Source organism: Alligator mississippiensis, chromosome 2 (assembly GCF_030867095.1).
Source record: "Alligator mississippiensis isolate rAllMis1 chromosome 2, rAllMis1, whole genome shotgun sequence".
Classification (NCBI taxonomy): Eukaryota; Metazoa; Chordata; order Crocodylia; family Alligatoridae; genus Alligator; species Alligator mississippiensis.
In genome coordinates this window covers 274,238,862-274,264,103 of record NC_081825.1, presented here as the reverse complement: position 1 = coordinate 274,264,103, position 25,242 = coordinate 274,238,862, and the positions used below count along the sequence as shown (strand labels likewise).

Here is a 25,242-nt window from a genome sequence, read left to right as displayed (position 1 = left end):
GCCAGGCCAGCCCTGTGCAGCAGATCAGACTCTGGCCAGGTCAGATCAGGCCAGGCATGCCAGATCTGGTACCAGATTAGGTTCTTGTGGCAAAACTACGCCACTCTTCCAGCTTGCAGAGCTGAAAGGTAGAGCACCATTGGTGTATTCCAATTTAATCTCCTTCTTCAACCCAATCAGTGATTGGGTAGCTGAAGGGAATGCAGTAGACATAGTGTACTTGAGCTTTAGTAAGGCTTTTCATATAGTTTCATGCAATATTTTCATAAGTACACTGAAGAAATATGGGCTAGATAAAATTACTATTAGGAAGATACATAATTGGCTTAAAAATGCAAGTAAAGGGATCTATAAATAATAGATGTCAGAATGGCAAGAGGTTTCCAAGGAGCATTTCCTGCATCCAGTCCTGTTTAATGTGTTGAATGATTTGGGGGCCAGGCAATAGAGAACTTCCTGTTCAAGTCTGCACATGACAAAACTGGGAAGGAGTTGCATAACACTTTAGAGGAAAGGGGTAGATTTCAAAATGTTCATGATAGATTGGAGTGCAGGGTTGGGGTCAGAAGAATGAAGTTCAGTGCAAACAGTTTTGTTACACAAAATGCACAAACATGGTAGGGGAGATAACTGGCCAGGCAGTTAGTGTAGCTGAGAAGGATCTGGGAGTTTTGGAGGATTATAGGCTCACTGCAAGTCAGGTATGTGACACAGTTGCCAAAAAGCAGATATAATTTTGGTCTTTGTCAATAGGAGTATTATTTGTAAGATATGAGAGGTTATAGTATGGTCCCTCTTTGGTGCTGTGGTTAGGTCTCCACGTTTTTAAGAAGGAAGTGGTGAAGCCAGAGAGGGTTCAGAAGTAGGAGGCAAAATTGGTAAAAGGATTGGAAGGCAAGCTGTATGAGGGAAGCTTGAAAGAGCTAGGTATGTTTAGCTTGGAGAAAAGGAGATTAAGGGAGGATTTGATAGCAGTTTTCAAATATTTGGAAAGCTCCCATAGAGAAGAAGAAGAACTTTCCTTCCTTGCAGCAGAGGGCAGAACATAAAGCAATGGTTTTAAATTGAAGCAAAGTGGATTTAGATTAGATTTAAGGAAAAAAGTTTCCTTACTGTTAGAATGGTAAGGCAGTGAAATAGACTGCCCAGTCGGGAAAGTTCCTTCACTGAAGGTTTTCAAGAGAAGATTAGATAAGCAGTTGACAGGGATAATTTACAAATTTGTGCAGGAGACTGAATGACATGAAAGTTGTGATCCCTTTAAACCCTATGATTCTGTGAGTCTGTTCATTACATCAGACGTCTATTAAATGCAAAATGAACACCTGTGTCAGGAAGAAACTCCCTCCCTTCCACTCTGGCCCTGTGACCCCCTCCCTTCCAGGGCTTCCTACTGAGACATACAGCCAAGCTCCCTCTTGCTTGCTGTCTTTCCAGTTTATATATCTTCACTTCTTGGCTGCCCAGTAGAACGCCGAGGCCTGGAGGATGCTCTGGGCAATCGCTGGCCCATGGTCTAGTTGTTAAAGTACCTTAGAAGTGGGAGATATAGGTTCAAACCCTCTCTGAGTGAGTGTGGCTTAGAACCCTGGGCAAGTCCCCCAATCTCTTTACTAATGGGCTGCAGGGGAATCCCCGCTCTGCTTTTCTCTGACTTATGTGGAGTCATGTGGCTTAATGGGGGAGAGTAGGAGGATCTAAAATCCTGGAGTGTGGCTTGAAATGCCAGCTAATTTTAGTCATGTTAGTGATACTTGCCTTTGTAAAGGTGGAGTTCGAATTGTGCCTCTGTTTCTAAGGCTGGAAACAAATGTACCCTTTGAAATGCTTTGGGTTTAGAAATGTTTCAGAGACGTAGTGCTTCAGCTGTGGAACACGCATACAGCCCTGTCTCATCCTCCAGCTAGAGGGCTTCAGTATATCACTGCTCCCTGTGACAGCAGGCCCTCCAGCCATGTGACTCAGCAGAGAGATGCAGCCACCTGGGATTCTTCCCTCTCTGCCCTGACAGGACTGTCAATGCTGCTCTCCATCTCCTCTCTCAGGGCTGTGGGAGCAAAAAGGGAGGAGGTGGGAAACTAAAGCTGATATCTGTGGCTTGCGTACCAGCAGCAGACATGTGGAAATCTAGCAGGGGTGGGGGTCTTGCAGCAGTGGCAACTCCTCTCCCCAACATGGAGTCTCCCAATTCCAGGTCTTCTGGTTTGGTGGGGTGAATAAGTGCCAGAGTGCAGGCAGCAGTAGCACCCTGACTGCTAACAGTGCTAATGCCCAGGGAATCCCAAGGACCAACAGTGCTGGCACAGGGCATCCCAGGAGCTCAGCAGCTACAGCCAGGGTGCTTGAGAGAAGTGTGGCGGGGTGGGGAAGGTACTGCATTTCAGGATGCTAAAGGACCAACAACCTGTACAGGCAGAACTAAACAGTACAGAATAGTTCTTGCTCCCCACAGGTATGATTGTGTCACACCTGGGAGTGTTTTAAACCACCTTTATGACTGTACAGCAGCTTTTCAATATTGCAAGTGAGATCTGTCCATCTGTACCCTAAAGCTTATATGGGGATTTGAAGGTGCAGAACTTAGGTACCAAACTTTGGTCCCCCTTTAGACAAGTAAGCCTTTTTGTGGGCCTGGGCTGTAGTCTATACTTTATTACGTACGTGAGTATTGAATATTTGACTTGATGTTGATTTTCTACATGCATTTTGTTATTTATCCATAGTATTAAAAGGATACATAATAGCTTATAGATTAAGTCTGTCTAATATATTTCTATTAGGACTTCTTACAGTGGATCCGAATAAAAGAATTAAAATGTCCAGCTTGAGATACAACGAATGGCTTCAGGATGGCAGCCAGTTATCATCCAACCCTCTAATGACTCCTGATAATTTAGGGTCTTCAGGAGCTGCCGTACATACATACGTCAAAGCCACCTTTCATGTAAGCTCAAAAAATCTTAAATTTAAAACCCTATCAGGAAATTGTTTTAAATGAGTTTGCGTATTTAAAAAATGTATTTTTATGCTTCGGCTCAAATCTGGCATTTCCACTCAGGCATTTCCTAACTAGCCTCTACTCATTCCAAGGTACCGTGACCAGGCACGGGGACGAATACTGTTTTGTCTGTGGAAATTCAGTTTTGTTCTTTTATTGTGTACCTCCAGAGCCAGATGCTATTTCACCCTGCATAATTCATCACAGGGTTCCCCCATTTTTTCCAATGTGCAGTGTTTAGGTGCCTCCAAAGACCAATCCTATTTCACCTAGGTTGTGGTTGTTCAGCTGGTGACCCATGGGCTGCATGTGCCCTGCCAGGAGAGTTAATCTGTGGTCCATGACCTCCCACTGACCTACTGTTCCCCATTGCTTTGGCATCTGCAGCAGTCAGGGGCTCCGGGCTTCCCCTCTGGCTTTCATTTTCTGTGCGTGCCCCATGGAGTGGCATGGTGCAGCAGAGGAGCCTGTGTATGGTAGGTTGTGGGGGGGAGGGGAAAGCTACCAACCCACCTCTGCTGTGCAGTGAGGCAGGGGCCTACCTTCTCATATAAGCTGTGCAGTAGGGGAGAGACTACCTGTTCATGCACACACTGCAGTGAGGTGGGGGGCGCCTACATGTGTTCATGGTGCCAGGGCTTGCCCCATATTGGGGCAGCCAGTGGGGCCTTTGGCTTGCACTGTTATGCCTGCAGGGCATACAGCTGCTGCTGATGCGACCCAGGACATGGGAGACCTGGTTTATAGATCCCTGGCTGCTCAGAAGGTGGACAGTCCTGGCCTAGGTGACATATAACTCTGCATTCTCTCAGTGGGGCATTTGAATGTAACACCTCCCTCTGCTTGTACTACCACTTTTGCCTGATCATGTAAAAGGGAAACATCTTAATCTGTCTAAGGACCTGAGCAGAGAAATCTATACCACCAGGCAACAACACTAACTTCAGTGTAAATCCTCCTACACTTTCTCCTCCATCTTTGTCCAGGATATGGGAGACCTGGCTTCTAGGATCCCCTCAATCTTAGGAAAGTTGAACTTGTATCTTTTTTGTCTCCGCAGAGTGACTTAGCCACAAAGCTATGTGTTAAACATGGCTGAGAATATCTTCCATTCCCTTAAACTGAAGCTGACCTACTGGGCAGCCAAAGAAAAAAATCATGGAGCCAGAAAGAGATTTAAGTCAAAGGTAGCCTGACTTCTGGGGCCAGAGTTCTTGGCACTGAGAAGGAGAAAGTCCTGATTTCTGGACCCTGCTTGCACTATAGTGTTATTGCAGTATAGTGTTATGCATTTTATCTAGTGATTATTTTAATGAATGATGCATTACTGTCACTGATGAAAATTTGGAGTATTTCCGATGTAAGTAACGTTATTCAAGACAAAGCCCCAACCCAAGTCTCAGACCAGGAAGCAGAGTGGCTGCACTTCTACTTGGCTTCTGGTGGCCATGCTTTCTGCTGGGAGAGCTGTTATTTCTTTCGGTAGAAATGCAATGCCTGTAGATGGCCTTAGGATATGTCAACATTAGTTCCACATTACCTCAAGACCTGGCACAAAAATGAGCACTGCCCACCCACGCAGAACTCATAAACGAAACAGTGAGGATGCTCCTCTATTGCTGCTTTTGAGGCTTATTTTTCACGGGGTAGCCTTGAGAATGGAATGAGGCAGTGTAGACATACCCACTGGAACCTAAAAAGTGTTATTTAAAAGGTTTAGTGGCAAAGTAGGATTTGGCTTCATGTGTTCTATGGTAGGTCAGCAAATCACAGACGTATATGGCCAATGTAATAATTAAAGGCCAAAAACATATATGAGAAAATACAATGAAACATATACACCAAAATGTAAATTGAAGCAGTAATTCAGATTTTGAGAACATGTGTATATCTTTGGGATAAAAAATTCTGGAGAAATAGCTACCAGGCTTGGAGAAGTATAAGATAAGGTCCTTAAACAGAGTTTTGTAAGATGCCTGTAATATTTTATTTATGTTTATTGCCTGATTTATTTTCAGTTTCATTTTCCTTGTGATTAGAAATTTGAGGTAAAGCATCACAAAAGTATTGTGCCTTGGGAAGGCTTGTTAAAATACCATTCATGTTTTCTTACTAGATGCTTTCCAATGCTAGCCAAAGTTATACAAGTGCAGGCAAAGACAGAAATATAATATGGAATTCCAAAAATTTTATTTCGGAAGAATAACTGAATCTTATGGTAAGCAGGTCAGGAACTTTTGCACAAATAAATTGCATTTTATTGATTTTATTACAACATGACCTTGTTTTGTCTAAGTGGGAAAGAATGGAGTAAATTGTTTCACTTAACATAGCAGATGTAGAACTCTTGATTAATGCAAAATGGTTTCCACTGTGAAAGTTGAAACTAAAAGTAAAGTTACAGTAAGTCAGTGTACCTTGCTCAACTATAATCTTGAATTTAAGTCTCACTAGAAAACAAATTAAACATAGAAAGTGTGAGGAAAGGGTGTCTATTAATAATATATGTTTAAAGGCTTGTAGAATTATCATCAGCCACATTAAGAATTGATAGATGTGACACTTGAGAAATGATAATACTCATCATAGCACATTTGTAATAGGCTGTGAGTACTAAAATGTCTTTAACCTTTTATAAGAGCATAGAATTACTTTTTATTTTTAAACAGGCTTTTAACAAGTACAAAAGGGAAGGATTTTGTCTCCAGAATGTTGACAAGGCACCTCTTGCAAAAAGAAGGAAAATGAAAAAGACAAGTACAAGCACAGAGACACGTAGCAGCTCCAGTGAAAGTTCACATTCTTCCTCCTCTCATTCTCATGGTAAAACTACACCTACAAAGACACTGCAGCCAACAAATCCTACAGACAGCAATAACCCAGAAACCATCTTCCAATTCTCTGATTGAGGAGCAGAGAAATGTCCTATCTCCAAGAATTAAGTGGTGAAAACTTGGTAATACGTGTGCCCCTTTGTCATGGAGGGATAACAGAGAGATGTTTTGTTACTTTTAACAATTAATTTCAGCTCTATGTTTTTAGCTTTCTATTTCAAGACATATGGTTGTAGTACTTGTTCAGTTATACTGGGTATGGTGTAAGAGTTATTGTACAACCAACACTGTGCTCTCCTAAGGCTAACAATTTCTTTGCTGCTCAAGGGAGGGAAAATGCTTTAAAAGACATAGACCTCTTGGAGTATATGCTCTTGCCTACCTGTCTGAGGGGTATTAGAGCAGCTCTGCTGACTTTGTTTTCCCTGGCACACAAGAAAAGGCGGTACAGTACACCAAAGCAAGATGGCACTTATGTCCTTTCTAAGTCCCTTGTGCTGGCACATGGGATGGGCCAGAATCTGGCCCTTAATTTGGAATTTAACAAAAGATTTAAGTGTTATGGTACTCTGTTATTTTACAAATTTACTCCATAGATTTTGTTTTAAGCTACCTGGAGTATAATCAATTCTTACGTTTCTTTTACATCTAGATAATTTATGGTGGGCAGGTGCAGCAGTTTGTACTGTGTTATTTTATTTCTACTTCTTGAGAATCTGAATTTTTAAAAAGTAACTTTTCAAATTCCACAAAAACAATACTATGCCTGAGTAAAAAAATGAAATTTAATTTTGAACAGTTAGGAAAAGGATCATGTTTAAATATACATTTCAAGGATAACTATAATTTATTTTTTATATATATTTACATGGAAATTTTAAAACGCTGAGATGATATTTTTTTTTAAAGATTCAGAATCTCCAGTTTCTATATTTGTTATCATAGGGTCCATACAAATGCATGCCAATCTGCGTTCTTAATTTTGCATTGGACAAGCATGGCCAATTTGCTTAACAGTTTATTAAATGTTAGATTTTTTTTATTTTCTGCACTTTATAAAACATCTGAATAATGTTGATGTTCTAATAAAGTGGACTTAGGGATGTCTCGTGTAAGATGCTAAGCACTACTCTAACTTCAAGTCCTATGGACTTCAGTGGTAGTTGTGGGCAGCTTGGAGGACAGTCAGCAGCTTGAAGGAATGCACTCCTGTATCTTACCCCTTTTTTCTGTTCCTTATCATATGTTGCAACCTTTTATAGATCTTGCTTTTTCTTTGTATATAACAAGTAATTAGACTTGGGCACATTATATAGTGTAGTTGTAAACCACTTATACACTGGGAAAAACTGAAGGGAAATGGGAAATTATACTAAACACTGTGCTTCACAACTGTACACTGTGTTGTTCTGCAGTGAGGTATTTCCTACTGTGATAGTATATTATGTACATAACCTGTTTGGAATCATAAATGTGACTTTTACCTAAGCATTTCCATTGATAAACTTTTAAATTGAACAGTGTATTTTATAAATTTATGCAGAGCACTTTTACTGCTCATATTGTGAATGACTAGGGACAATTAAGTGCTAAATAAGACTCCATTCTGCAAACATTTATGCATGTGAGTCATCCCATTGAAATCAATGAGATGAATTGTGTAAAGTTAAGTGTGTATGTGTGTGTATAAACACACATTCGTGCACGCACACACATATTATACACATACACACATATACATGTATATGTATATATGTATATAATTCTTTGTTTGCATTACTGGAGTCTAATTGACTAAGAGGTTTTATTAACAGCTTGCTGCATTTTAAAGTAAAAATATTCCAAATCCTATGCAAAAAAGGTTATAGGAATTGTTTGTATTAATGGTTTTATTTATGAAATTATATCAGTTATCAGTATTGATAAATAAAATGCATTCATGTTTACAGGGATCATGTGTAACAAAACCAAGAGGCTTTGAAATGTAACATATTTGTTGTGTGTTGCTTTAATAATAATAATGACAGCATTTTGAGATTTGGGAATTGCAGATGTGAATTACATTACTACTTTCTTGACTTGAATGTCAACAGTAATTGCAGCATTAATTTCAGGTTGATGTGAATATTGAGATTTGCACTGTTATGTAGAGTTAGCATATTTAATCTTAAAGATCAGTGTACATGATAGTAACTCAACCAGTTTAAAGTGGCTGGTGTTAAAATATTGAAAAATAATGTTAATGTAGTATTCTATCCAGATTTGCTTTCTGAATTCTCTTGTTGGAAGCAATCTCAGAAGTTAACACGGTTCAGTTGGAGGAAAAAAATTACATTCTCTTTCCCCAGTAAACCTAGTGTAAACATGAAGAAACTGTAACTACAATTAAAACTTGTTCTGCAAACAGTACCGATGAACTGAGGTGCAGACTGTTTGTAATATTCAGTAAATTGCACTTTGAGGTATTTTCTCCATATAGTTTTTGTCATCTTTTAAACTGAAAACATGAAAAAATACTTGTGTTTTTAACAAATTCTAAAAGGTTTTTAGATACAAAAAGTTTTGAAATGCAGTGACCCTGCTGAATTTAACTTTGAAATTAAGGGTGCAATACAGTTACATTTGCTCGTTTGAAAAACTTAAATGGCTTTTTATATTAAAAAAAACTTTATGGACATCGGGTACAATGGAATAAAAAACTATCAGAAAAAAGAGAATGATTGGGCAAGACATTTAATGAATAGGAAAAGTGTAGTTATATTTTCTTTGTTTCCCAGCATGGGCAGCTTTTATTAGAAGGCTTATTACACCGATTTTAGACTTTGATGGGACTCTAAAATTAACACAGCTCACAGGAATGGATAACACATCACTTGCACAAAAGATAAATTTTCCTTCACACCTTTGTCTAATTTCCATTATTCCAGTATTCTACCAGTAATGTTTTGCCTAGCACCAGAATAATTTTTACCATGAGTAATTATACCTAGCTACAAATAAAGATCCAGGGCATGATGATCTATAGCTCGTGCCTTGTGTAGTCATATATGCCAGTGTAAGGGACTATAAAATTCTGTTAACTGAGAATATTATAATCTGTGTTTCATTTACCCTAGGACTGCTTTACACCACTCTTGCAATGTTACGGAGCATTAAAATGGCCAATTTACACTATTATCAATATGATGGAAAGAGATCTTAGTATCTACAGTAGCCTTTCATATCAAGTTACTCAATTGTAAGTTAACTTGAGTTAGTTAAACATTTGTAAAATATAAGGTGGCTTCTTCCCATGCATTTTTGCCTTACCCTATCCTGAACATCAGCAATGTGTGAACTCTAGATTTAAAAAAATGAAAAGTTAATTCAAGACCAAAATGATAATCAGATTTACACCCTTTTACACACACTGGTGTACACAGATATGCACACTAAGTTAGGTCCTGGATATCTATTTGTACTTTTTGCTCTTCTCCTTTTTAATACAGTAATTTCGGCCACATTTTTAAGAGGAAGAATGCTACATGTTCTTGAAAGATTCTGGTGTAACTGAAAACAACAGCTCGCAGTGTCAGATTATATGATACAGTCAACAATACTGGGGGGAAAAAGCAGAAGTACAATTCGTTATCAAAATAGTCTATGTAACTTTTTTTACTCCAATTAATGCAATTTAAATAAATCAAAAAGTTTAATTAAGTAGTTAACTAATACTTGCCACTTCCTCTTTCTTACAAAGAACAAAGTACATCTCATTTACAGGATTATTCCTTCCTAGAGGGTCAGAGTACTTCTTATACTTATTTTATTTGTACAGTATTCCAAAACAGAATTTTATGATAGTTTATAATTATAAGTTACTGTTCTGCAAGACAGCATAAAGATTCAATATTCGATCAGAACTGACTCAGGTTTTCCTGTCTCCCAGGTTGACACTGCTGTTGCACCTCTTTTCTCTGCCTTTTCTACTGCTGCCTTCTGAACAAAATAATTAGTTATACCAGCACAGCCACATTCCCTTGTACTTCTTCCAGGAAGAGAGTAGTTTCTTAAAGGAACACATTCACATATACATTTTATAGGTGTGGTAAGGAAGTGTCACTATATAATAATTTTATATTTTCAATCTTTAATAGCAAGTATGTATATATTTTATTTTTTTAATTAATTTTGGTCTTTATCTAGAATATTTTATTGTGGTGTTATGCCTTATGTGTCATAGCAGAAGTTTCAGCTTAGCCTTCCTTACAGTCTTTTTCTTCCTTTACATGATTCCTTCCCTATTCTTCTCCTTCCTATATCCCACCCCTCAGCTGTCTATCTTGTCTTTATAGTGTCCACTACTCCATAACCCTCCTTATGAGGAATCTCAATATTTGAATATTCTAGACAGAGGGAATGGAATATAGTATGGTTGCTTCTGTTCTACAGAGACCAAAGTGCCTTGATCTCTGTGACCTTTCTGGCCAGGTTCAGATATTACAAGTTTATTTGTATAAGTGATTGGAAACTGGTCTATACCCATAATAGAAGAGAAGTTCAGCATACAAACCCAGTCTATATCTGTAACAGAACAGAAGTTTAGCACACAGACTGCTTTGAAAATGACAGAACCCAGTCTAAGACTTCTGCCCTCCTTCCCCTAAGAAAGAGTGAATGTGTGGTCTGTTCACTACTGATCTAAAGTACACCATTTACAGAAAACTGCATAACTTGAATCAATTCTGCCTCAGGCTGTTTGCTTGTCTGTACCTAGCCTCTGTCTGTGTCAACCTGTGAGAAATATCTTCAGTTTACTTCAGGTTACTCCCCAGGCACCAGTCTGGAGTTGCCAAAAGTAACAACTGTAGAGCTCCAAGGTAGTCTTTCCCTATCACTCTCCATTTTTATAAATCACTCATTTGTCTATTGACTCATCATTGAGTATACTGAACCATCAAATAGAAACAGAGCCTTTGGAGTTGGTGTCTTTGCAGTCTGGACGTTGTGAATAAAGATAAGGCTCTAAATTTTGTATAGCATGAACAGATGGTTGACTATATTGTTTTAAGAGGGGAAAGTATTTATTGCTTTTCAGCTGAATGTGTTGTTTCATCTGTCTGTTCCTGTTTGGGAGTGTGATAGTTAAACCTGGGCAGCTGACCTGTGAAAGAAACAGGATTGAGTTACTACAGTTTATCTTCACTTTCTGTGGGGTAGGGGTAGACAGATGAAATAGTTATGGTGAATTAGCTGGGATGTGTACATGAACATTGGGTCATCATCGCCTCCTTAAAAACTTTATAATTCTTCACTGGTTTATGCTAGTAGATTGATTTGGGCAATGTCATTATTTGATCTTTGTGTGCACTTATACCCAAAAACAGGAAGAGAAAAGAAATGTAAGTAAAGTAAAATGATGATGACTGTAGGAAACTTATCAGCTAACAAAATTAACAAGGAATGCTTGTAAACAAATTGTATCTAAGGTAGTTGTTGTTTTCCAGAGTTTTATACCCAGCTCACTATAAAAACTCATTGACAGAAAGGATGGATACACACCTTCTTTTGGCTCCTTTTTTCTTTCTCCCTCTTCTGGCTTATCTTGAATTTTCTAGTGAATGTTGTATGAGTGACTAGAGTATTACATTTCTATTAAAAAATCTCAGTTAATAATCTCTACGACAAGCTAGATTCTTCTCACAGGATTTTTTCCAAATAAATTATGTAGAAATATACAGTCTAATTTTCACATAGGCTGGTTCTAAAATGACACAAAAATTAGGAAGCTTATTTTTATGAATATTCTTAGGATGTTTTGGCAAAATCCATTGGAATTCTCTAACACTACTAACATGGGTTGGGGGGGTTGTTTGCTTGTTTGTTTTTTTGCTAAGGAAAAAAAGCTAGCTTTTTGCTGTTTCTAAAAAATAATAATTATAGAAAAATCCATCCATACTACTAATGTGAAGAATTTCTATTATGATAGTGAAGACCATCTTAAAAACCTGTGTTACCTGCCTAAAACTAAACTAAATACTTAATGTTTTTCTGATTTTTTTTTTTTTTTTTTTAAAGCACTGCTTTTAGGAACTGTGGTTAAAATAAAATACTACGAAATGGAAACATTTTAAACCTTAGCCAACAAGATTTACTTTCAAGACCTATTAACATATTTTTATTTGGGTTTTATTGGGATTTGTCATTTGGACACGCAGGGCGTGTCCAGATGAGCATGGCTGGGCAGTATGTGACACCGCAAACATGTCTGCAGTGCCAGATACCCCATAGTCAGGTGTTCCCCACGCTGCAAGGGCATGCTGCTCATGCGTGTATGGCTCCATTTGGGGTTGTTTGCGAGGTTTTTTTGACTCATGGATATCCAAGGGCCAAAAAAACCTATGGAAAAAAAAACAGAGCAGCACACACAGTCAGCGTGTGCCACTGAAAAGCAGAGGGCTGCCTGGAGGATCACCGCTGCTGCAGCCCCAGGAGGCCCCCAAGAGCCCAGTCTGGACATGGCCATACTGTCCATCTTTATAAAGCAATATATTTTTAGTGGTGTGTTGTAACATTTTATTACACATTGCTAAATGCAGTATGTAATTGCATCATTCTTCAATCCAGTGTCTGTTTTCAAACCTTTAGCAGTCACTGTAGTCATATGCATGTTGCCTGTTATAACACACTCTATACAGTTACTTTGATTGAAAATAAAATATATATGAGTAACTTCTGTCCCTGCATCATCAGGCTCACTCATTTGAAAATCAAGAGGAAAAGATATGTGCTATTTTAAAAAAATTAACAAGTTGGCCTTTCGATAACAATATTTGTTTATATATTAACAATATATAAACTGTCCAGCTGGTGGCTGCAGGTCCCCACAGCTGCCTCTCTCATTTCTGCATTGTGGGAAAAGGGCTTGGGGAGGCCTGAGCAGCAGGATGGCATGCACCAGCCATGCAGCCCATGTGAAGGGGGAAGGTGGGGGGCCATGCACGGCCTAGGGTGAAGAAGTTGTACATTGCCAGTTTTGTTCAAGTGGCAGGGAGGTGGGAACCTGGGGGAATGTGCACAGGCCATATAGCTGGGGGACACGGGAAATCCTGGGGGCCTGTCCCTTCAGTGTATGGCCAGCATGGTGTGTGGCTCCTGGCTACAGTGGAGTTGGACAGTCCTATATTATTAGATAAATCATTTCCTTCATAGATCTTCAAGTGCTTTGCAAAAATAGATAGTATTAGCGATGGGTGATTGGAAGTGTTTTGTTTTCAGGAAATTAGGAAAATAGTCACTTAAAAGTTTAGGAAAATATTTTAATTCCCTCACAGGAAATGTTTTTGTTTAGAGTTACATGATCATTTTAAAACATTTTAAAAAGAAAACTTATCTGAAAATTAAATGAAAGTTTTTTTTGTCAGTGCTAATGTGACTTAAACTGTTATGGTTTCTGGTTCCTAATCGAAAAATAAGTAATAATCTAAGTCTAAAATAAATGCTGATCTGAACCAATTTTCATTTTGAGATTTCCTGCAGAAAATTCATTGTTAACCAGTATTTATAATTTTTTGTGAATGTTGCTTGTAATTTAATTTAACTTTTCATCAGGAAGAGCTCCCACACACATACTCACCAACCCCCAAAAAATCAATCAGGTCTAGAATTTCAGCCCATTTTACAGAGAAACACTGAAGCACAAGCCACTGTTACTTACCAGATAAAAACACCCTGGCGGTCATGTCATCATTGCATAGTAAACCCAGAATTTTTCCTGGGTTTTTGCCTAAATCCTCCTGCCACATACAGATTGAAATCTATGAACTAGCTTTGGAGGTTTGTTGTATGGGCTGTTTTATGCAGCTGTAGGATATAGGTTAGAACCCTGGTCTTCTTCAGTTAGACTAGAACCTACCTATTTTGCAGTCAGGATGCAGGCTTTTGAGTATTTATTGTCCTCCAATGCCTCCCTGCTGTTCTCACACAAATGAAGCAGGCCACATACAAACAATCATTTTCTCCTGGGAGAGTTGCTGATCTCCCAGGAGAAAACATGGATGTTAAGGATTTTCTTCCCAGAGCAAAAATGGCCACTCCAAGAGAAAAAAATAAAGTTGGAACAACTAGGAGAGTTTCTTCAGCTTCCTAGGCAGCTTTGTTCCTGTTCCCCTCCCATCTCCTTCCTCGGGGAGACAGTGTGTCACTTGCAACGACTCTTCTGCTCCAGGTGAGCAAGGAGCAGGATAAACTACTTTCACAATCCCACATTGTACTGAATGGGGACACAGGCTGACCCTGTGCAGTCTGGGTCAGTCAGTCAGGGTTGCCCTGTGTCCTGCTGCCATCTGTCTCCAGGCAGACTAAGAGAATGTGCAGAGCAAACTGAGATGTGTACACAGGGGCCCCTGGGCTGCGCAACATCAGCACTGCATGTTCCCTGCTCTTCAAGGGCTCAGCAGTTTAAATGTCTGTTCAGTATTATTGTATCTTGGGGTAAGCTTTTCTACCATGAAAACAATCCTGGGAAAATTCTCCCAGGTGATTTGACCATGTGCATGCAGTCACACTCTAGGATTATCTCCCAATTGATTGTATTAATGCAAAGAACCACAGTCTCTGTTCTCCAGACACATGGAGGGGAGTTCACAATCTGTGAGAGTCTTACCAGTATAAGTACATTGGCTAGATGGTCTAAGTCTTTTACACCATCTAACCAACATAACTATTCTGACAAAACTTTGTAATGTAGATTTGTAAGGATTTAGACTTAGTTCCTACTAGCATTATAAAGTGTTTGCTACTAAAACTTCATTAGCAAACCCTTGTAGCAGAGACGCACTTTGTAATAACAAAAGAGTTCTTATGCCAGTAGAGTTCATACCAGTTCCCCAGCCAAAACAAGCTAAATAAAATGCACTTAGATATAATTACAGTTTCCCACCTTTTTTTTTTCAGATTAGCTATTTTGGTTAGGTTTGTAACCTCCCCCCCATAGATATAGCTGTGCTTGGCAAACTTATACGTGTAGACCAGACCTTTTAGTTAAGACAAAGAGAGATGGAAGGGAAAGACTGGAGCATAGGGCTAAAACTAAAGACAGTAGGTTGCAAAGAAGGGACATAACTAGGGACTTACCTAAATGGTGATAGGAGTTTGCAGCACAGGGGCGCCTTTATAATCTTGCTCTTTCTGCTGCCTCACCCTCCCCTCTACCACTGCTGAGTGGCCAAGAGGCAAAAAACATGGTATTAATTGCCTCTCAGCCACCAGAAACTTCCATTGTGATTTAGGTAGATCCCTAGTTATAACAGGAATAGAGAGGTTACTAGAGGATTAAAAAAAAACCTCTGTTCTTTCTAAATTAATTTGCTAGTCCTGTTTAATAACAAGAATACATCATTTTCCCCTAATCTTTTTTTTTTCTATTTAATGCTAAATAAGGGCTAGATAAACAACCTTTACATAATTCACAGTATACAGAACAGATAAAGACTATACACTTCAGTGTAAAGTTATGTTACTACATCTAGCAGAGCCTATATTCACTACAACAGTTCAATACATGCAAGTTACTCTACCCAATAGAGTCTAGCTCAGTAAAACAATGCTTCAGGTGCACAGAGTAATATAATAGCTGAGTCAGCAGAAATATCTCCATTTGTTGGGATGTGATGAGTCTCCACGACGGGGCATGAAGGCTCATACCAACATAGTTAAACCCCATAATATAGACAAGGCAAAGGATTCTTGGGTAAATGGCTCTGTATTTCTTCGGATTTCCCTGTGGATTTAAGCTTAATGGAAAATCAATGTAAGAACTAAAAGCTCCAGATTATGATGAACTATTTTCTTTTATAATTCACACAGAAACAGCTTGAAATATTGGTGATAGATTTTAAGATTTTGAGAAATAATTCAACAGTTATCTTACTACCACATGCTAATAGGTGTGTGTGTCATTAATGTGTTATATGTATTCATCTAATTTCCTTAGGAAGTAATAGTGGTCCAGTACTACAGTGTTAGAGTTGCACTGCATAACTAGTATTAAACAAATGTATTCCTTTTTTAAAGGTAGGGTACATGTGGGTAACTGTAATACTCTAAGTAGAGATTACCAAACTAAGAAACATTTTGGTTTAGTAATGTCTCGTTATACAAAGAGGAGTGTAACAAAAAGAACAAAAATTTGAAATTTGTACCAGATTTTTTAACCATGGATTTTAGAGGTCAGAAATATGTTCTCAAATATAATATAACATAATTATGCATTTACATTATGGAACAAGTTGTAAATATAGAACCATTTGTGTCATACTTGGAAAATATACCATTCAACAAACTAATAAATTTGCTTCTAGGGGTTTTACACAAAACTACCCCACTCAGATGCTCTGTACAAAATGTGGTCTCTTCATTCTGATACAAATCCAGTAACTTACTGTAGATCCAAGGAGCTAACCTAGATCTTCATCATTATGTTACGGAAAGCTAGTGCCATGAAACTGACGGTGCTACCTAAAACTGGCACACATCTCATTCCATGCCAAGCAGCGCACGGCCTGTTCTGATCAGTCACTCTGTGTATTTTTCTTTACTTGCCTTTAAGGATTTTCTGTATTCCTTTTTTTGTATTTTGAATTTGCAAGTAACTGGCCGTCATTCAGTGGATTTTTTTTCCCCTAGTATTTCCACAGCATTGCGTAGGTTTAGGGTTGAGGTTGTTGCAGAACTTCACAACCAATTTCACTCTTAGGATAAGAATTTACACGCTGAAGTGACTGAAAACATCATAATATGACCCCATATTCATTTAGAGATTCTGACACGATGTTCTTTCAGTTTGTAAATAAAAGGATGGCGTTGCATACCAGCACTTGCCCTCTGTGACAAATGGTATCTGTAAGTCACACTGTGTTCTTTCTGGTCCATAAATCCAAATGAGTTGCATTGGTTGAACTTGGATGTCTACAGTTGTAGAAAGCAACCAACACGTATATATACTGTGAAGGATTCTGCATTTAAAGATTCTACATTTAAAATGTATCAATATTGCTGATATGCAATCAGAAGGTAATGCAACTTCTCCTATAATGCTCTTGTCTAGACAACAGTAGTAGGAGTAAAAAGAAGTAAAATCTTATTTATATTAGTAAATTAAATTAATAGGATTGACATTTGATTATATCTGTGTAACCATATTTAAAGGGATCATAACTACATTTAAAATTATTGGTATTCTGGTCTGTTTTGAGAGAGTCCCTATAATTAATTGATTCTCCTACAAGGTGTCACTACACTAGACTTATTTATCTCGAGTTGATTGACTGCATTTGTATAGCCTACTATGGACACTTTCTAAATGTTTGTTCCAGGCAACAAACATTTGTCCTTTACCCTACTAGCTAGTTTAGATTAAATAATTTGCCAATAAATGAAATGCAATTAAAAAATCAAATAACAAATAAACTTAATTTATACTGATGTAAAAGCACTGCAAGTGAGAGGAGAAGCAATCCATCTGGTTCCTCCAGTGATGAGAGAGAAATAGTCCTTTCTGCTCTAGTTAATTTAATTTAAGGATAGAATAGGAAAGTTAAGGTTTGATTTTTCAGGGCTGCTGAATGCTAGCAGTTCTCAAATGTTTGCAGATGTGGTTAAAGTTCTGATTTTTACAGATGCTAAGCACCTGTCATCTGACATGACACACTTGCATCTCCTTCCTTTGAGAAATAACGTTGTATATCCTCTCTTTTCTTACATGCTTTAAGTACTAAATTAAAAGTGTTGCCAATTAAAATACCATCAGTTAGAATCTGAGAGCAACTGCTGACATCTGTTTGATGAAGTAGGTTGCTGAAAGTTCATGCCTTTCTGAACCATCTTTTTATTTTCTAAAGAGATGTTTAGTTTAGATTTAGGAAGAAGATTCCTATTGGCTAAATACAATCTGATTATTTACAGCCATTTAATGGGTACCCAGTAAAAGCAAAATAAGGGAAAAATCTCCCAGACCCAAAATTAAGACACTGAAAAATAATTAAAAGATCTGTCTGCCTACACTCCTAGCTGCAAACTGGTTCTTTGGACATGCTTTACCTTTTCAGAAACTTTTTTTTTAAGACTACTTTTTCTGCAAATGTAGCTAATATTTACTCTCCCTGCAGAATATTCAGCCTGCTAATTTGTGTGAAAGCAACTCACTGCTTTGTCCTCATTAAAATTTTACCCCAAAGTTAGGTGGTGTGAAGTAAAAATACCTTTTTATAATGAATACAAGACCTACATTGGGGGGAGGGGGGAAATCTTTCTTGCATTTAAGAAGAGAGAGGAGATGCTTTCTAGAATGTAATTGCTTGAGAAAGTTAATTCTCCTTTACTGTCACAAGAAAGGCAGGTATTTAATATCTTTTTCAGCTTTAAAGCATGCACATTATTTAGAAGGAGTAATCTGTTGAATTTGGCATGAATCCCTTTGTATTCCTTCATCCTTTTTTTGTTTAAAATGTGACCGATTTTATGCAGGAAAGTCAAATTGTTGCCTTTATATTTCATTAGCTTGAAGGAGGATTTCTATTAATTTGTGCCTTTTTAATGTTGATTTTCATTAACTTCTTATGAATCAAAATTTCCCATTTGCAAAATAGCATGGATTTATATTTCAGTATTTTAGAAGCTCACTTTAGACAAGACTGCTTTTCAAAGTAGGGAACAATAAAGTATTAAACCATAGTCTTAGTTATAATACTAGTACTTCTGTTGGTCTTCCCAGAGAGGTGTCCAAAATGTTTTTCCAATGAAAAATGAAATGTAAATATTTTTCCATGGACCATCCTATTGAAAGTAATGTAGAACTATTTTTTGGACTCCTGTCCTCTCAAAGAGGAAACAAATATTTCCTTTTTAAATCTAGAATGTTTTCTCAGACTACTTTTAATTTTTGCCATTTTATTAAGTCACATAAGAAGATACTGTCATTTAGTTTCAATAATTTTGGTCATCTATCTTCATGAAAGTCAAAATGAGTTATTAGTTGATAATTTCCTTGCTTTCTGCTCAACTGTTAAAATTTTTGGTGGGGTTATTTTTGGCAGATTGTCACTGTTAGTTGATATTAAGCAGGCTTAATTTCAGAATTACAACCATTTTTACTCACTGTCATTTTAGAATATTTTAGTATGACAGTGAAAAATGTATTATATTTACTGTTTTATTTTCAAAATGAAATTGCAGAGGCACCATGGTTCACTACTACTGAAAAACAGGATGCAATTCTTAGAATTCATTATATTTTGAAAGCTTTCAGCTTGTATTGCAAAACGTTTTTATACCAGAAAAAAAATAAATATATTTCAGTGTCATGCTTTACCAAAGTATTTCTGCATTAATAATTTAGTAAAGATAAGTGAAATAATAATTTTAATAAATACTTTGAGTCTTAAAAAAATTATATGCATATTATACATATTTTGATCAATACAAAAGAAAAGTGCATATAATTATATTTAAAAATTTAATGCAGTTGTAACTTTACCATTGAATTACATATTAGTGACTACTGTAGATTTGTACCAAAATAAGCATGAATTTAAATATTGATGTGTGTGTATATGTTACATAAATTTATGTGTGTGTGTGTGTGGTTTTGAATTTGTGTTCAATTATCATTGATGAAAATATTAAGCAGTGTTGGGCCTAATCCCAATCTTCATGAAATATTAAGAGAAACATCCCCATTCAGTGTTGATTCTCCACTAAGAACTATTTTTTCAATTTCTTACTTAGCCAGTTCTGCTCCCTTTTGTGGCTTTATAGCAGAGTTAACTGACAAGTTGTATTCCCAAAGCTGTGCTATTCATGGTAGGAACAAAGAAAATGTTTGATGCAGAAACGGAAAGATATTGCTAAATAATCCAGCCCTGCTAATTACAGATGCATCCAAACAGCAGTGAGGAAACCACCCCTGTTTGCCAAACACAATAGATTAAATGAACAGCTAGGAAAAATATTGTCAAACTTCTGCCACAAACAATAGAGGTCATTTAAGGCTTGTTTTCAGTGTATCAGTGGGATTCCTTTAAAACAATTGGACTAGCAGTTGATGAGTTATAACTTCAGCTGCATAGTGACAATTTACTGATTTTTTCCCTTTTAATAAAGTATTTAGGCTACTGTTATTTTAGTGGGTTCAGCTGGCATTTGATCAGATTAAATATTTATTTTTTGGATCTCAAAGGACTTAAGAACAACTGTGTCAATAGTTAAAGATCTCTCAGAAAATCTTTATTAAATAATTATTAATGCTGTTAGAAATTCTGTATGATAATGGAAAAATCAAAGAATAACAAATAAAAAATAATACGTCACCTTAACGAAGTACTATTAAGTAGTTCCAGGAGGGATAGGAATGGAAACTGATAGAGCACCATAATACACTTCAAGGGAGAGACCCTGTTTGCAAAATAACACCCCCATTTATGCTATTTTCTTCCTATTACATAAATTACTTGATCTGTGTATTAAGTCTTTCAATATAGGTCAATACCAAAGATGGAAAAAAGGAACTCAATTGTGCTATATCTAAAACTGCAGCTACACACACACACACACACTCTCTCTCTCTCTCTAGATAGATAGATAGATAGATATTGTTTCAGGGACACCTCATAACAATTCTGAACTCTGTGCCCCTACAGTCTTTGTCCTGATTTGTTTCACATAACACTAGTTAAATAATACTTTTGCTGTTAGTATTTACAGTTTCAAGCCTAGCCTTTTATTTAACTTATTTAATCCAACTCCTACATTTCACTAATACTTATGTTTTATAAAAAGTTTATTTTTTTCCTAAGACCTTCCTGAGCAACAACTACATCCATCATCTGTTAACTCAGATGTCAGCAGCACTTCCTCAGCTGGTCAGACAGCTGGAGCTTAAAGCCCAACTTTACATAAATTAGAGGGATTTTTGTGCAGACAAGAGTTTAAATGGAGGCAAACCCCAAGTTCACCAATAAAGAAGTGAAGGCAAGTTCTTTGAGTACAGAAAAAAATGATAGTGTTAGTTTTTTTTTAAAGACACTTTTAGTTTCTTAAGCAATAAAATGTTTCTGTCATTAGATAACCTTTATGCCACTTCTGGGCACTGACTGCTTGCCTGAGGCAAAGGATGAATAGAAACACTTTGCTTGTTACAAATAATAATATATGTCGGTGCTGTTTAATCTTTGGCTCTCAAGACCATAAAATGTGGGGTTCCAGATTAGCTGTGTAAATAAAAACTTTTGTCTTAAAAATATAATTTCAAGAAATATATTTCCTGGACCATATCTTACAGGTTTTAAACTTACCGTTGGAGGGAGTATGAGCCAGGAGCTTACTGCATTGGTTGGAAGAGGAAAGAGATTTGCTTATGGCTGCCATATTCTCTTTGTTGTCAGGTTGTAGAAGCTTAACTGGTTATTTCTAAGCCTACCAAAATAGTTATAGACATGGTCTCCTGACCATTTGGACAAGTATTAAAAGTTTTGGCCACCAAACCTTTTTAAAATCACCCCTCTTTATTCAGTAGTATGTGAAAGTACAAAACTGCCTTGGCTTTTTATCATGAGTACAGCTAGATGTAGATGTGGTGGTGGCTGCAGGAGTTAATACATCCAGTGCTTGCCCCACACTGCCAAGATGTTGCGAATTGGGTTCCATGCCCCAGATTTTGGTGGTAGACCCCATTCCTGATTGCCCTGGCCCCTAGCCCCATGGACCACACAACAGCTCTATGGGCCAAATCTGGCCAACAGGCCATAGTTTCATACCCCTGATCTAGAGAGATGCAACCATATTCTGGCAAGTTTACAATAGTGTGGGACAAATACTGGCCCTAGACCATATGATAGTGATTTTATGAGTTAAGTTAATGTGTTTTAAGTAATATGTTAAGGAAACACTTTTCTCTGTGAAAGTACATTAAGAGATTGTATTCCTAGACCTCAGTCCTGCATCTGGCCCCACATGGACAGGCCCTTGTGTCTGTGTGGGATTTTGCTGAAAGCAATGAGAATCCATTTGAGTATGTGGATCCACCTCCACATCCACTTACAGACTAGTGGCCCTCTTTTTTAACGGTGGCCCTCTTTTGTAAAGATGTGAGTAGTTTTGATTTAATGTAAAGGTTTATCTACCTGGCAGAAAAGCAAAGGAACAACAATGTGAGAGAAAAATGGTACCAAGACTCAGAGCATTAAAAAGATGGCTAAATGTTTTTCTTGATTATAAATTCTTTCAGAACCTGTAGTCATCAAATCTGCAGTTTCTGAATTCTTGTTAAACTCCTTGTGTCCTGGTATTCCTGCAACATTTAATGAAAATGATAACATTTGCTTATTTTGCCATACAGGAAAACCCAACTCATTTTTATGTTGACAAAACAGTTAACAAATTTGTATAATTTTAAAAACATTTTTATTATAATTACAGTGGGAATGTATTTAAACACTGATAATTTGGTACCCAAATATAATGTCTTCGCAAGTGTAACATTTGTCTTAAAAAGGGCAAAACCCAGTTTAATTTTTTTCTCTTATATTTTATTTTAGAAGTTGAAAATAAAATATTCTTCTTCAATAAGTTTGGCTTTTCCATTTAGCAAGGACAAACTTGTAACCTTGTGTTCCTTTTAGAGTTGAAATTGCTATACTGGTGGCCTTTTTGTTATATCAGTTCAATAACCCAATTGGTAATATGATACTAACTGTTGCAGTTACCAGTGGAACCCCAAATATTTTATTGGCCTTTCAGTAATAGTGGCTATTTGAGTTTTTCTAAATTTCATGGAGATGGCATTGAATTTTTTGTATGTATACAGTTTAGACTCTAGAGCAAGGGTGTCAAACACCCCATTCTTACGCCAGATCCAGTCTGCCAGGCTTCTCACGGGCCGGATATAGATGAGGTGGTGGCTACAGGAGTGCTTGCCCCACACTGCCAGCATGTTAAGAATTGGGTTTTGCCTCGGATTTTGGTGGTAGACCCCATTCTTGATTGCTCTGGCCCCCTACTAGCCCCAATGGACCACACAACACATGGGCCTAATCAGGAATTATGGGTGACTAGGAATAATGGGTGTAAACTAGTTGAGAGTGGATTTAGGTTAGATATTAGGAAGACATTTTTCACAGTAAGGGTGGCCAGGAGCTGGATTGGGCTTCCAAGAGAGGTGGTGCTATCACCTAGCTTGGAGGTCTTCAAGAGAAGGCTAGATAGTCACCTGGCTGGGGTCATCTGACCTCGGTCCTCCTTCCTGCCAGGGGCAGGGGGTCGGACACGGTGATCCATTGTGGTCCCTTCCGACTCTACAGTCTATGAATCTGGCCTACAGGCCATAAGTTTCACACCCCTGATCTAAAGGATATTCCCAACCATATTCTGACAAGCTTACTGTAGTGTAGGACAAATGCTGGCCCTAGACCAAGTGGTGGTGATTTCTTTTGTACATATATTATTTCTGAAGTAATGAATAATAATCGTTGTTGCCCTTCCACTAGTGAATTCTTGTTCCCATTTTGTACTGCTGTCTTGGAAAAAGAAATTGGTCTCATTCTTTCTTGTTTCTATTCTTAAGAAAATTATACAAGTACAGCAGGTAATGGAGCATTAAAATAGAACATTAGCATGCATGTGATGTATTTGGCAGCACAGCAAGTACATTTTTACTAGATAATTTGGCAGAAGTTGACAAGTTTATAACTTTTTTCATTTGTTGGGATATATTCCTAATTTGTTCCACTTTGTCCACATCTGACCTGTGCTCCCTGTTTACATGAGTTACAACTAGCCTGTGTCTAGCTGTTAAAACAGAAACTTCTTTCAAACATAGTAGATGGTTGGTAGAGAAGAGAAAAAAAAGATACAGAATAAGAATTGAGTTAGAACACATAGCTTGAAGAATGTATTTTGAACATGGTTTTTCCAGGTTGAAGAACAGAAAGATTTTTGTGTAAATGTTAGTTGTAGTTCAGGTGTAAGAAGGTCTTTAACTTCTTTGCAAGGTCTTTAGTTGTTTAGTCCATTTGCTTAACCTCTGGTGAAGTTACTAGCGTGTAACTTGTATTTCCTTTGTATGTTCTCTCTCAGACCTGTGAACAATTTCTTAAGAATAAGACATTCTAGGGAACGAGTAAAAGCTGTTCTAACCATCTCTGTTCACATTTTTTTATATTTTAACTTCACAAGATGCCATCTTTTTTTATCTTTACCTGAGTGAGTCTCAACAAGGCTATAGCTTTTCCTGTACTTAATAGGCTAAAATTTAATATGGAATAATGGCTTTTACTCAAATGTTCCCTAAGTATATTTATAGAATTTATATGCAAACATTTAGTTAATGATAGTAAATAATATCTTGTTGGGATTGTCTCGTTCTAGCTGGGCTAGAATAAAGATTTAACTTATTGTGAATAATGTAGAACTCTAGCTTTTTTTGAAATTATTTTGAAGATATAAAATGTTGTTTTTCTTCTGTTGCTGCGTGTGTGTATGTATGTGTGTATGTGTGTGTGTGTGTATACACACACACACACACACACACACACGCTACACAATATTGATTTCTCCTGAATGCTTTATTATGGTGAGAGTTGGCACTGCCAATTATTATGGATTATATATTCAAACTGAGAGATTTTATACTATGGACTATTTATTGAGAATTGTAAGAAATCAGCAAATACTTGTCTAAAAGTTGTAAAGGCATGTATTCTTTTTTCCAAGTCTTTAAGTTTTGTTTTGTTTTTATTAGGCAAGTATTGAATGAGTTGTATCAACTTGACAGCAACAAACAACAAAGTTGAACATCTGTTGTGCAGAAGAAATGTGCTATCTTGTTTTTTGGATTATGCTGAAGTGTTTTGTGTGTGAATTTTAATTTTTAAACAGCAGTAAGGGCTTACATTTTACAAAATTGTGTGTTCACAGATGTGTTTGATTTACCTTTAAGAAAATAAACTTATGTAACAAGACTTTGATCACTGAAATAGTTTATTTATTTACTTTTGATTTTTCCACAGGTTCCTTGCTATATTCTTCAGAAGTTTAGATATCTTATTATACTGTGTACATTGTTACTGACATTGTCAATCCTCAGTGAGAACAAAATTCACTGTGCATTGCTTTTGACTAAAAGCCTAAAAATGGTGTGGGAGAATTGCATGTTTCTTTAATGCAGTAATTTTTAAACTTCTTAAAGTCACAGAACCTTTTCATATCACTTCTGGTTCGGAACCTCTGCCCCTGGCTCCACAAGCCATGTGAGCTGACACAGAGCCAGGCGAACTAGCCTGGCACTAGCAGTGGCCAGGCTCCCAGCCCACTCCATCATTACCCCCAGTCTCTTTCTGGAACCATTGATGACCAGGGATCTGGGTTTTTTGTTTGCTG

General features: G+C 37.3%; 1 protein-coding gene across 3 annotated transcripts in view; it reads left to right on the top strand.

Annotated features, from left to right (window-relative positions):
- Window positions 1-24,824, top strand: part of RPS6KA5 (ribosomal protein S6 kinase A5) — a 204,885-nt gene extending 180,061 nt beyond the window's left edge. For all 3 annotated transcript variants that reach the window (XM_059723175.1, XM_014596485.3, XM_014596484.3), the window contains exons 16-17: window positions 2,781-2,944; window positions 5,668-24,824. In XM_059723175.1, the coding sequence (XP_059579158.1) occupies window positions 2,781-2,944; window positions 5,668-5,907 (404 nt within the window). In that variant the 3' untranslated portion in view covers window positions 5,908-24,824. The remainder of the gene's footprint in view (window positions 1-2,780; window positions 2,945-5,667) is intronic.
- Window positions 24,825-25,242: the final 418 nt, after the last annotated feature.